This window comes from Mustela putorius, unplaced genomic scaffold (assembly GCF_011764305.1).
Source record: "Mustela putorius furo isolate JIRA1106 unplaced genomic scaffold, ASM1176430v1.1 tig00000997_pilon_pilon_pilon, whole genome shotgun sequence".
NCBI classification, from domain to species: Eukaryota; Metazoa; Chordata; class Mammalia; order Carnivora; family Mustelidae; genus Mustela; species Mustela putorius.
Window position 1 is genome coordinate 5,403,182 of NW_025421527.1, and position 12,429 is coordinate 5,415,610.

Sequence of the window (12,429 nt, forward strand, 5' to 3'; positions counted from 1 at the left end):
GCGCCGCGCGTCTCCCGGGGCCGGGCCCGTCCTCGCGGCCCCGCCGCCCTCCCGCGTCACGTCGGCGGCCGGGGTCTGCGGACTGCGGGTCAGAGCCCTGGGAAGCGCGGGCGTCGGGGGCGTGCGGGCCTTTATTCATCGCGCAGGGGCGGGTGGGCAGGACGCGCCTTCACTCGGCGTAGGTGGCGTCGTCGTTGCTGTCGCTGTAGGCGGAGGACGAGAGCTCCTCGCGCGGGGTGCAGGCCGGGCACCGGCGCCGCACGTCGTCCCAGCACGGCCGGCAGTACACGGCCGCGCAGTCCGGCGTCGGGCACACGTAGGCGGCGGGCGTCTCGGGCGCCTGGCACACGACGCAGCGGCGGCGCAGCCAGCGGCGCGCGAGCGGGCAGCGGCGGTGCAGGACGTCGGTCAGGCGGGGGCGCTGCCGGGAGGCGCGGAGAGAGGGCTGCGAGGGCGCCGCACGCCGGCCAGTGCCCGCCTGCCGGGGCGGTGGTGCCGAGCGCGGCCCTCCCCCGCTCGGGGATGGAGACTCGGGGCGCAGCTCCCACTCCCCGCCAGCCGCCTTATCTGGCCGTCCCCGTGGGCCGGGAAGGGAGCAGGGCGCCCGCCACCATCCCTGCCGCGTTCTCCCCTCGACGGGCGGGACAGCGGCCAGTGAGTTCCCCAGGCGCGCAGAGAGCGAGCAGCCAACCTGGCTGGCTCCGGTCCCCGCATTCCAGAACGCAGGTCTGGTTCACCGTGCTCCCACCCTCTCGCCTCGCAGTCACCAGGAATTCCCCTCTGCAGGCCACCTTATCAGGGCGGCCTTCGCTCTGGAAACCGCAGAGGAGGTCCCCTGCAAAGGCAGAAGGCCTGGCCTTGGCCTGCAGGGCCGTCCATGCTCTGGTCCCCTCCAGCCTCTGCTCGGACTTGCCCCAGCTCGAGCCTGGCAGCTCCTGCGCCAGCCTCTCAGACTGACCCTGGCCTTTGACATTCGCTCTGGGCTCTGAGTCTTCGCACATTCTATTCCCTTAGCTTGGGACGGATGCCCTTCTCATTCCCACCCGCCGAAAGCCGGCTGACGTCCGACCTCTCACGGCATCACAGCCACTTGTTCATAGGCCTTTAGCCTCTATGTGTTGTGGGCTGGGGGATTTAGGCCCTGGAGGGAAAGTCAGGCAAAGCGGGTCTCTCTCACTTTTAGGGGCTCTGCCGGGCTAAGAACGGCTGTCATTCTTTTCTTTTTTTTTCTTTTTTATTTCTTCTTCCCTTTTTTTTTTTTTTTAATGTTGGGTCCCATACTAAGAAAGGGTGAATAAATTAGCTCCCTCCACAGTAACCCCGTTAGGTGGGCATTGTCATCATCTTTCTTTTTCAAATGAGAAAACGTGCTTGCAGAGGCTGTTTCTTGCCCAAGGTCACACGCTGACAACTAGCCTGTGCATGGAACTTGCTAGATGCCGGCTCCTCGGGACCGAGACTCCCTCAGTCCTTACAACAACCAGATGGAGTGGCAGCTCACTCCGGGTGACAGAAGGGAAAAACCAAGGCCCAGCAATTAGCAAGTACTCCAGATCCCAGTTGTCAGGGCGATAAAGAAGGGAGCCAGGATTGAAATCCAGGCCCTCTCGCGCCGGCAGCCTGCGGCCCCGGCCCCACTGTTGCTGATCACTGCACAGGTCTCACACATCTCTCCAAGCTCCCTGACCTTCAGAGGGGAACACTGAGGTCTGGTGGGGACCATAGCCAAGGTCGCCCAGCATAATGAGGACGTGTAACTGGAACCCAGTTCTTCTGGCTCTGCGCTTTCTCCTTACCCCACGTGGCCCTTCTTGACGCCTTCTGGAATGCACCCCGAGCCCCCCAGTTTCCCCACCACCCCCAGAGACACTCAGTAGAACTTGTGGCTTGCCTTCAGTCCCTTGCTTCTGATGGAGCCCCCTTGCTTTTTTTTAGCCAGACCTCAAATCGGATTCCCCTTTTCTGCCTGCTTCCTCACGGCCCACTGAGTGTCTCAGGCTGGGCCGAATCCTGGGGGAGAGGTGGACTCAGCCCTGACCCCCGGGAGCTGGATGACCAGGGCCCTTGGCACCTCTCCCGTCAGAACTCACTGGGCTCCGTGGGCCTAGGGCCCTGCGGCTGGATGGACTGAGGGGAGAGGCCCCTGCCGTGGGTCGTCACCACCCCAGGAGCCACGGGAAGGAGGCCTGCACTTACCGGAGCCTTCTGCTCTCGCGCCTGCCTCAGGATGGCGGCCCTCCTCAGCTGCGTAAACGCTGCTCTCTTCCTCAGGAGCTCGTTGTAGAGGAACAGGACCCGCTGCTTCTCCCGCTGGGGCCGGGAACAGGGGGTCAGGGACAGGACAGTGCCGCCTGCAGACTGGAGTGGGGGCGCGGGGGGGGGCTCGGATGCAGGTCTGAGGGTGTTGGGGAGAGGGTACCTTGGGGAAGTAGAAGGCGGCGATGACCCTCCGGAGCCGGTAGGCGAAGGCTTGGAGCAGGCAGAGACACAGCAGCAGGCCGATGGGGAGCGCCGCTCTCACGTAAGCCCAGGCGTCCAGGCTCAGGGGCTGGGGCAGGCAGGCTGCGGCAGGGCGGGCCTGTCAGGGCTCCGCGGGCCTGCGTCCTCTTCCCTGCAGAGCTGCCCTCTCCAGCCCAGAGCTACCAGGCTCCTGAGGCTAGTCCCCTGACAGGGCACAGGTGCGGGAGAAAACTCTGGTGGACAGCGTGGTTCCGGGGCGCTGGCACCCTCTGTCGCCAAGGCCCCAGATCCTCCAGCCGTCGGACCCCAAGCTGTCACCTTCTAGCAACGCGGGGTCCACCTGATGTTTCCTGCTCTGAGGGCCCCTCTTGGGTCGCCTCGGAAAGAGCCCGGTGCCCCCCCGCAGCTGCTCTAACCCGGACGCTGGACGTCGCTCACGCATGTTGTTTGACTCCATCACCGTCTCCGAGGACGTGTTGAGGGCTCCGATGGTCTTCCGAAGCAGCCGGGCCAGCATGGAGCGCCCCCCGACTTTCACCTCCAGTTTGTGGCTGCCTAAGGCCGTGGGGGGGGCGGTCAGGAAAGGGTTGCAGTTTAGGAGGCTGGCGTAGGACGAGGACGGGGTCCCGGGGGGGTTTCCCTCCGTCCGCTGAGCGCTAACCCCTCCCTGCTGCAGATATAAATATAAAGGAGGCTTGGAAACTGAGGCCAGCAGGCCCGAGATCGGACCCCACGCGGGGCTGGAAGAGGTGGCGGCCAGGGGCAGGGGCGAGGGCGAGGGCTCACTGCGGAAGGAGTACTGCAGGAAGGAGTGGTGGCGGATGGTGTCGAACATGGAGTAGAGGGCCCAGTCCAGGCCGCACAGCAGCAGCAGCAGCAGCAGCACGGGCACCGTCTCCACGAGCTCCCTCACCTGCCAAGGAGCCGCGGGCCTGAGCTGGGCGGCGCCGCCCGCCCTGCCCGGGCCCTCTCCGGGACCCGTGCCCTGGGCTGCGGCTGGAGCCCCCGGACCTGCCCCCATGGCCTCCTCACCAGGTTTCTCATTTCCGAGGCCTGCACGGAGGGACTCCAGGGGAAGATGACAGTTTTTTCCTCAGCTTTGCGGAGTGGCAGCAGCGTCCGTTTGCCCTGGTAAAATGTCCAGCTGGTGAGGGACACCGGGGTCCCCTCCCCTCGGCGCTCTGCCCTCCTGCTCCAGGAGGACACGCAGTAGGTCCCCCTTGGCCAGGGCTGGGCCCCCCTCACCAGCTGCTTCCTGCGCTCGTCAATCTGGCAGAAGTAGGTGCTAATGTAGATGTTGTCAAAGCGAATGTCGCGGTTGTAACTGTCCATGTAGGAGAAGCACCTGTGTACGAGGACGTCTCTGTGTCCTCCAGGCTGTCCTCGACCACCCCCCACTGCGGGCTTCCTGGATGTGGGGCGTTCCCCAGACCCCAGCCTGCACTGAATGCTGTGTATGTTCCAGGTGGAGACACTGGGCCATCTGGGGCAGGGCGGGCACCCCACAGGCGAGGAGACACGGGTGAAAAGGCGGCGGGGGGGTGGGTCGCATGCCTGGCCGGGAAGGGAGGGGTCTCAGGCACGGATCTCAAGCAGAGGACACAGCAGGAGCAAAGACACAGAGAGGTGGGGAGGCCCTCAAGGCTGCAGAGCCGCCAGCCCTCACGCCCGACTCCCACATCCGCCTCTCGCCTGAGCCGGCAGAACATCTCCTGGGGGTCACGTCAAGCAAAACGCATGCCCCCACCTGCATTTCCCCTCTCCCCAACACACCCTTGAGGCTGTTTTCTGTTTTGTACACAAGTGCCCCTCTGTGCACACCCAAGTCCAAGTCCCACGTAGCGCTTTGGTTTGCTAAGGAAACGTGCTCATTATCGGAGATGTGTTTAAAGCCGCGTGACTCTAAGTCAGCCCCGTCAACTGTGCAACCTAAGTTTCAGGGGTTCTGAGACCCTGTCAAAACCCTCTGGGAGGGCTCAGGCGGAGGGAGCGGTCCCCTGCAGGCCAGCCTGTGAGCGCCCCCGTGTGGGGAGATGGGCCGTGCCCTGCCTGGCCCTGCCCTCTGGCCGGCTATGCCCCCCCCCCCCTCCGGCCAGTGACCTCGCCAGGTCGAGAGCGGGGAAGCGGATTCAGTGCCTCCTTCCCCTCCTTCCTTCCCTCCCGGAGCTGGCCCCGGAGACCTGCTGCAACCTTTTCCCCTTCCTGCCTCCGCCTCAGGCCGGCTTCCTGCGGTGCCCCGCGCAGCCGCCGGGCCCTCTAACCCCTGATCCACCTGAGCCTCCTGGCCTCCAGCCTGCAGGGCTTGGCCAGCTCTCGGGGCCCTGCCTGCGCCTGCCCAGTCCTTCAGCCCAGCCTCTGCCCTCCACATCCCACAGAAGCCTTGGTCCCTGCCCAAGAGAACAGTCTTCCTCGCCTTGACCTTGGCTCCCCACTGACAATGGCTCTTACAGGGGCCTGTCCTCAGCTCCTGCCCCGTTCCAGGAGCCCCGCCCTCGCAAGGCCCTCCGACCCACCACAGGGTGCCCCGTGGGCGCCCCTCTGGCCTCCACTAGACCACCAGCGTCTTGAGGGTGGGAGGAAGGCTCCTTCATTCTGTCTTCCCACGGGGCCCTCGGCACACACCGAACGGCGCGCTCACCTGCCCCATGGAAGGGGCAGATGGGGCCGGAGCCCCCTGTGGCCGCCCTTGCCCAGCCCCTGCCTGTCTCAGGCATCTGGGGGTGGGGACAGGAAACAGAGGGTCCAGAGGTCAGCGGGGAAACAGAGTGAGGCCCGGGACTGCCCAGCTGGACGCCCCGCTGGCTGGGGTTGAGGACTTTGGTCCAAATGGAGGGAAAGTAGCTGCCAGTGAGGCAGGCGGCCGAAAATGAAAGCAGGGTTGGGCGGTAGAGACGGGCAGGGTTGGGCGGTAGAGACGGGCAGGGTTGGATGGTAGAGACTGGCAGGGTCAAAACCAAGTGGAACACGGCAGGCAGCGCCGTCAGAGGGCAGTCAGCACTGGGACGGAGGCCGAGGGAGGCGGCTCAGTGAAGACTGGCTCCCTTTCCAGGTGGCGGAGTGCGGGCCAGCGTCCCCCGTGCCGGGGCCACCCCGGGAGGAAGGGGCGTCGGGCCAGTGGGCTCACGCGTGCAGCACCAGCAGGAAGGTGCAGGAGAAGAGCACGTGCAGCAGCCCCAGCGCCCACTGCAGCCGGGCCTCCTGCTGGCGGACGTAGCCCCGCAGCTCCGTGCTCACGTGCTCCCAGCTGGTGTCCGCGCCCACCAGCGCGGCCCGCTTCTCCTCCTGGGGGGAAGGGGCACGGGGCAGACACAGCCCTCCTGGGCGTCTCTGCCCGGGCACCCCGCTCGTGACCCCCAGCTCTTCCCAGCACTTTCGGAACCCCCCGTGTGGAGGTCACGCAGGGGGCTGGGTGCGGCCCCCTCCTCCCCGTGGTCCTGCTCCCCTGCGCCCATCCGGGCTGACACCCTCTCTGGCCAGGCTGGCCATCGGGTCTCAGAGGCAGGTCCCTGCCCACCCAGGTTCAGCACAGCCCCCCCACCCCCCAGCACCAGCCCATTCCGCCCTCGTGCCCCTCCGCCCTCCTGTCACCTGCTCTCCGCAGGCCTGTGCCCTCGCCCCTTCTCCCTCGCGCCCTCCCAGCCGGGCACCCCCTGCCTCCTACCTTGAGCTCGATAGTGGCTGAGAAGTCCCCGTCCAGGTCGTGAACAGACTGGTTCAGGGAGTCGTAGGTCTGCCCGAAGTTCCCTTCCACGGGGATTCGGTGACGACACCAAACCTCCATCGCTACCGGGGGGGGGGGGGGGAGGTCAGGGGCCTGTGCCCGCCTCTCGCCCCCCAGGGCCTGAGGACCCCATCTGCCCCGGCTGCCTGTCCACCCCTCTCCACGCTCCGTGAGTCCCGCGTCCTGGGCACAAGGCCTGACTTCCCCTCATCCGGCTCGTCGGTGTGTAACCACGTAACCACGCCGACTGTGAACACGGGTGGCAACAGGCACGGGGAAGCACAGCTCGGCTCCTGTATTCCTCCCTCACACCTCGGAGCCCCCTCATAGGCTATCGTTAGGCCCGTCTTCCAGGCAGAGAGGCAGAAGCAGAGGTCCCTGGGAATGTCCCCGCCACGGCCGCGAGGCTGCCCCCCAGGCTCGCCTGCACCCCCCGCAGTGTCCCCGAGGACTGGGCCCCTGCGCTCGCCCGCGTGCGTGCCTCCGCCCTCCCACCGCCCCGCTGACCCTTGGCGATGCTGCAGAAGAACTTGAACTTCATCGGCAGACAGAGCAGGTCCCTGAGCAGCGGGACCCAGATGCGCTGCAGGCACTGCTGGTGCTTCCGGTCAAACCAGCGGCGGCAGCTGGCGATGGCCTGGTCCACCACGTCTGCGGAAAGGCAGGGGCAGGTGAGGTCCCCTGGTGGCCTGCCTGAAGCCCCGCCCCCGGCATGCCCCCGACGCCCCCCCCACGCCCCTCACAGGAGCAGCGCAGCTTGGTCTTGAGCTCATACATCTTCTGGGTGGACAGTGCGCGCCGCCGGGGAGGAAAGGCTCCCTGGCTCGGGCCCCTGCGGGCTGTGGGGTCGGAGCCGGACGCGTCCTCGGGCACGAACCCCGCGTCACTCTTCACCTGGGCATCCAGCTCCTCGAAGGACTTGGAGATGTTCTGAGTCCCGGCTCGCAGTGAATCTTTGCTGCCCTGGGGTTGGGGGGTGAGGACAGGGAGGTAGGTGCAGCTGCAGAGGAAGGAGCCTTTCCTTTGGCCAAACTCTGGGCTCCTCCCTCAGGCCCAGGCAGAGCCCAGGCCCTAGACAGCCTCTCACCTCATGCTCCACTGTTCAGTCTTGGGGACAGCCCCCTACCGCCTTTCCCTGCGACCAGTGGCCTCTGCTCTGCCCCCTACCCAGCTCCTCCACCGGCCTCTGTCTCAGATCCCCGCTAGCTACGGAAGCTTCCCCAAGCCCTGGGGCTTCACATGAGCCTCCCAGACCACTATGCCATCTCAGGGTCCTCAGTTCCAGTGTCCCCGATGTCACCTGACTCCCCAGCTCGTCGACGCGCCAATTCTCCCATGCCTGCAGCCTCCAGGCCCCCTCAGCCCCATTCCGCAATCCCCGGGGCCTCCAGGCTTCCTGAGTGCTCAAGGCCACGGCCCCCAATTTCCTGACATTCTAGTTCAGCTACCCTGACATTCTAGTTCACCTGCCCAGGTGTTTGGAAATGGGGGGTGCAGGTCCCATGACCGGGGGCAGGGGCTTTCCCCACTGTCTAGTGCCCAGGGCACGTCCTGCAATGTTTGAAGGCAGCCATGCCGGCCCCCCGGGGCAGAGGGGCCCGGCCCTGCCCACACGTGGGGTCCTGACCAGCAGGTCCTTGAACACTGCACGCAGCGGGGCCGTGGAGACGCGCCAGGCCGCCCGGGTGTTGTTGACCTGCAGCTCCACTGTGCAGCCCAGAGACACGACCACCTCATTGAGGTTGTAGCGCAGGTTGGCCACAGGTCCTGGCGGGAAGATGCCCTCGTGGGTCTCCCTCTGGAGCTAGTTGCTCTCCAGAGGCCCCCTTCACCCCCAGTCTGTGTGCAGTGGGTGACCGCCTTCTAGAACTGTATGAGGGGGCCCCGAAGCCCGGGAGAGGGCAGCCGGCTCATCACTGGGTTGATTTTCCCCGTGTAAGCCGAGGAGGCCCAGAGACGTGGAGGAACTCTCTCAGAGGCACACAGCTGCCATCAGGCCCCCACTCATTCCCCTTCACCCACCTGGGTCTTGCCCGGTGGCCCGCCCAGTCACACACTATCCCCAGGGACACACACTCACCCTCATAGATGGCCGCCAAGGCGTACCCCAGCACGAAGAGCCGGCCCTCTTTGCCCAGCATCTTGGGCACTAACAGGAGGCTGGCACAGCGGATGTGAGGGGAGGTCCCCCAGCCCACAGCTCCCAAGCCTGTCGGGAGAGACCAGCAGGTGGCAAGGGGGAGTGAGGGTGCAGCCTGACCCACCAGGCTGAGCATGGCACCCGCCCCCCAGGTTCTTCCCAGAACCGCACTGCCTTCTTGACGCTGGGCACCGGCTCTGATCGCCCTTGGAGGCCGCTCATTCATGTGAACAGCCCTTTCCCAAGCTCCGCTGCATGGCGGCTCGGGAGGGGCGTGGAGGGACACCAGAGGTCCAAGAGCCATGGCCAGTGAGGGAGGGTCGAGTGTGTGTGTGTGGGAAGGGGACTCTTCCCTCTTTGGTAGGCTGGATTCACACACTACCCAGGTGGCGAGGAGGCAGGGAGTGCCAGAGAAAGTTCTGGAAACCGTCACTCGTGCTCACAGCCGCCTCCCTGTTCCCGTGCTCTGACCCCATCCCAATCACTATCTCCGTCTCTAATTTTAGCCTTAATCATGGACCTCCTGGTGGTGTTAACAGCTTCACAGGTGTCTCCCTGTGGTCCCCGCAAGGACACGGAGAGCTCCGCGGAGCTCAGAATTCAGGGAGAGAGTGAGCGAGTTAACAGATGATATGGCCCGAGTGCACAAGGGAGGCCCTTCTCCAGGGCTGTGGGGGCGCGGCGGGAGCCAGCGTTTCTGTGCGGAGCATGGGTCTGCGAAGGCCGGACGCAGCGGCTGACGGGTCGGCGGGGGCCGGAAGACAAGGGGCGTGTCGTCGGGAGACAGGACAGCGTTCCAGGCCAGAGGGACGGCAGAGCTGGGCAGGGAACCCAGTGGCTTCCTGTGCGATGGAGCGCTGGCCATCGTCGGAGCCAAGTCCCCGCTTCTTCCCTCTGTCTCTCTCCCCAGCTCTTGTGGGGTCCCTGTCACCTTTCGCGGGGCCTAACCAGTCCCCTGCCTCCCCTCTGTATTTGGGTTTTCACAAGGTGGCCAGAGTGGTCTTGTACACACAGCCTCTGACTTTGTCCCTTCTCTGCTTCAAACCAGCTATGGACTTTCCACCAGAGGTGGGGTCCAGTCCGAGCTCCCTTAGCGGGGTCCACGGACCCCCTTGATGGCTTAGGGCTGCTCAGCCCATGGCCTGCCTGTCCACCACCCACCCCCCATGCCTCGGGCCAGCCCTAGAACAGGCCAAGCTCATCCTGCCTCTGCCCGAAGTGTGGCTCCTCACCTGGCTGGCCTTACCTGGTCACACAGGTTTGCTGGGAGCCCTGTCTGCTGCGCCCGCCTGAGCGTCTGCCCTCTTCCTGGCTAACACAACTGGAGTTTCCTTCAAGGCCAGCCACCTGTCCCTGCCCCAGTCCCTGGGGGAAATTGGGATTTTCTCACACAATCATGGGATAATAGGATATCAAAAGGGGTTTGTTTCGGGGCACCTGGGTGGCTCAGTGGTTAAGCCTCTGCCTTCGGCTCAGGTCATGATCCCAGCGTCCTGGGATCGAGCCCCGCATCGGGCTCTCTGCTCAGCGGGGAGCCTGCTTCCCCCTCTCTCTCTCTGCCTGCCTCTCTGCCTGCCTCTCTGCCTACTGTGATCTCTGTCTGTCAAATAAAAAAAAATCTTTAAAAAAAAAAAAAAGGGGGGGGGTTGTTTCATGGTCTTGGCCTTCTGGCCAAGGATTCAAGCTAAAGGAGTTGGCAAGTAGTCTCCCTGGTTCTCCAGAGAGCTCAGGGGGTCTGTAACGCCCTGTCTGGGCCCACCAGCAGGGCGAAACTCGTCTCTGGCCCTCTACCCACCAGTAGATACAAAGACAAGGCCAGAAATTAGAATTTTCTAGGACGCCTTGGGGTCTCAGTTGGTTAAGCAACCGCCTTTGGCTCAGGTCATGGTCCTCGAGTTCCCGGACCGAGCCCCGCATCGGGCTCCCTGCTCAGCGAGGAGTCGCTTCTCCCTCTGACCCTCCCCTTCTGGTTCTCTCTGTCTCTCAAATAAATAAATTTAAAAAAAAAAAAAAAAGAAATCAGTACTTTCTAGAAGAGAAGAAGTTGGAGTAGGCAGACATAGCAGGGGTGGTCTGAGGAGAGGGTGGGGCTTCACTTCCAGGCCGAGTGCGAGCCTCACGGGACCCCAGAGAGACGGGGCGGAGGGGACGGTGGCCCTGCGTGGCCACGTGAGCCCGGCGTGGAAGGCGAGGCCGGCTCGGCGCTGGCAGGAACTCTGGGGCGGGTGGGGGATGTGCCCCGGGAGCCTTGCTCGCTTCTCAGCCCGGCAGGGGAGGGGGCAGCGGCAAGGTGCCTGCTCGCCTACTCTGGCAGGGCAAGGATGGAGGACTTCCTCGGGGACGAGTGGGCCTTTTGGAGGAGAAAGTCGCCCTCGCGGAAGCAAGACAGGCTCTCGTATTGAAAATAGGCAGCAAGGGAAGGGTCGGAGGGAGAGGTCCTCCCCGGGGCCCGGTGTGGTCCTGGGGCTGCCCACACAGGTCGGTTTCCGGGGTGAGCGGGCGAGGGCCCTGCCGGGCCGCCTGGAACAGGCAGCGCGGCGACGCTGGCCGGCGACGCTGGCCGGGGGGACGGGAACATTTTCCTCTTTCTTAAAGGAGACCTAGAGAAGGAATGTTCCCGTCTTCCAGCATCGATGGCTGAAGAGGAGATGCCTGGACTTGAGGCCGCCCCTGCGTGACCTGAAGACGAGCGGCCACCAGGCCAAACAGAGAGGGAAACTGGGTCCGTGGGGGGTGGACTGAGGGGCTGAATTATCCAAAGTCCAAAGACTGCTCGGCCTTGAGAGTGGCTGTTGCGGGAGACAGCCGGCTTTCTCCGTGGCTAATCCACCTGCTCATGGGCTCCTCTCCCGGCCCCGCAGCGCCCGCACGAGGCTCCCTCCCCAGTGGAGCCTCCAAGAAGCCTTCCCTGACTACCAGCCCCTTCCCGAGGCCCGGCACCCTCCCATCACGCCTCCTCGTCATCCCCAGAAAGGCTCCTTCCTCCCTCTCTCTCTCCACTGGGGGCCCCTTGACCTCGCGCCCTTTAGAAGCCGCTACGGGGCCCCCGAGAGGGCTGAATGAACGAATGAAGGTGTGAGTGAATGAATGAACCAACAGGATTAATTGGGAGGAGCAAGACCCAAGGTCAGCGAGGTTGGGAGCCATGGGGCACCCTGTGGAGAACATGGAGTCCTTCTGGTTGGGGAGGCCCCTAGGGGACAAGGACCGGTCAGGTTTCTTCCATAGACTGGGGCCCCTTCTCCTGGGATCTCCCCTCAAAGCCCACGAGGAGGCTGGGGCTGGGATACTCGGTGCACAAGAAACAAGATCAGATCCGTTCCTGGGCCAGGACTCCCCAGGCCTGCCCCACAGGCCTCTCGAGGGTCCCCGTCCTCAGCCAGCACTCACCCACCATGCCGTACAAGGCCACCATCTTCTGACCCTCGTAGATGTCCATGGGGTTCACCAGGAGCTGAAACAGACCTGAGGGTGCGGGTCAAGCTGACGATCGGGAGGCGGGTCCCTGCCCCCCGGGCTCTGCCCACACTCACCCATGGCCAGGAGCCCGCCGCTGCTTGCACCCAGCAGGAAGGCGGCACCAGGAAACGTGCGGGGCTGTCGCTGCAGGAACCGGCTGCAGGGGACAGGCAGCCCCCAGCTCAGGAGTCTCTGCAGCGCTGCGGGGGTGGGGGCAGACACACTGGGGCCAACAGCCCGCTCTTCTGGGTGAGATGCGCTTCATTGGGGTCAGGGGCCTACGGGGGAGAGGCTAGGGGAGACCTTGGCAGGCGTGGTGGGAGCGGGCGGGCCATCCCGAAGTAGGATGCGGGACCCTGGGGAGGCAGGACAGCTGTGAGGGAGAGAAGAGGAAGGGGCTTGGCTGGAGGCGAACACTGGGGGATAGCCGGAGACCCACAGGGGGGGGCGTGGGGGCCCCAAGGGGACAGGGGATGAGATGCCCTGAGGGCCGGTGCTGGGAAAGGCCGGACTCACTGGTGTGGGGGAGCTTCCTTCTTTCCCCCTTGGCTCCATTCTGATGAAGTGTGATGGCCATGAGTCAGCTTGGGGGACCCTCCCTTGTCCCACAAACGTCCTCAAGGTGGCCCCGGGCACAGAGGTCCCCTTC

The 12,429-nt window shown here is 64.8% G+C and overlaps 1 protein-coding gene across 1 annotated transcript; it reads right to left on the reverse strand.

Annotated features, from left to right (window-relative positions):
* Positions 1-113: 113 nt before the first annotated feature.
* DCST1 (DC-STAMP domain containing 1) lies at positions 114-12,385 on the reverse strand. Its single transcript, XM_045086835.1, has 16 exons — positions 12,297-12,385; positions 11,855-11,980; positions 11,712-11,786; positions 8,262-8,390; positions 7,809-7,948; positions 6,925-7,144; positions 6,689-6,832; positions 6,122-6,243; positions 5,585-5,742; positions 3,706-3,805; positions 3,493-3,588; positions 3,247-3,373; positions 2,899-3,015; positions 2,420-2,562; positions 2,197-2,310; positions 114-421 (listed from the first exon to the last, which is right to left on the reverse strand). The coding sequence occupies exons 1-16, from the start codon at positions 12,355-12,357 to the stop codon at positions 170-172; spliced, it is 2,124 nt and encodes a 707-aa protein (XP_044942770.1). The 5' UTR covers positions 12,358-12,385; the 3' UTR covers positions 114-169.
* Between the last annotated feature and the right edge of the window lie 44 nt (positions 12,386-12,429).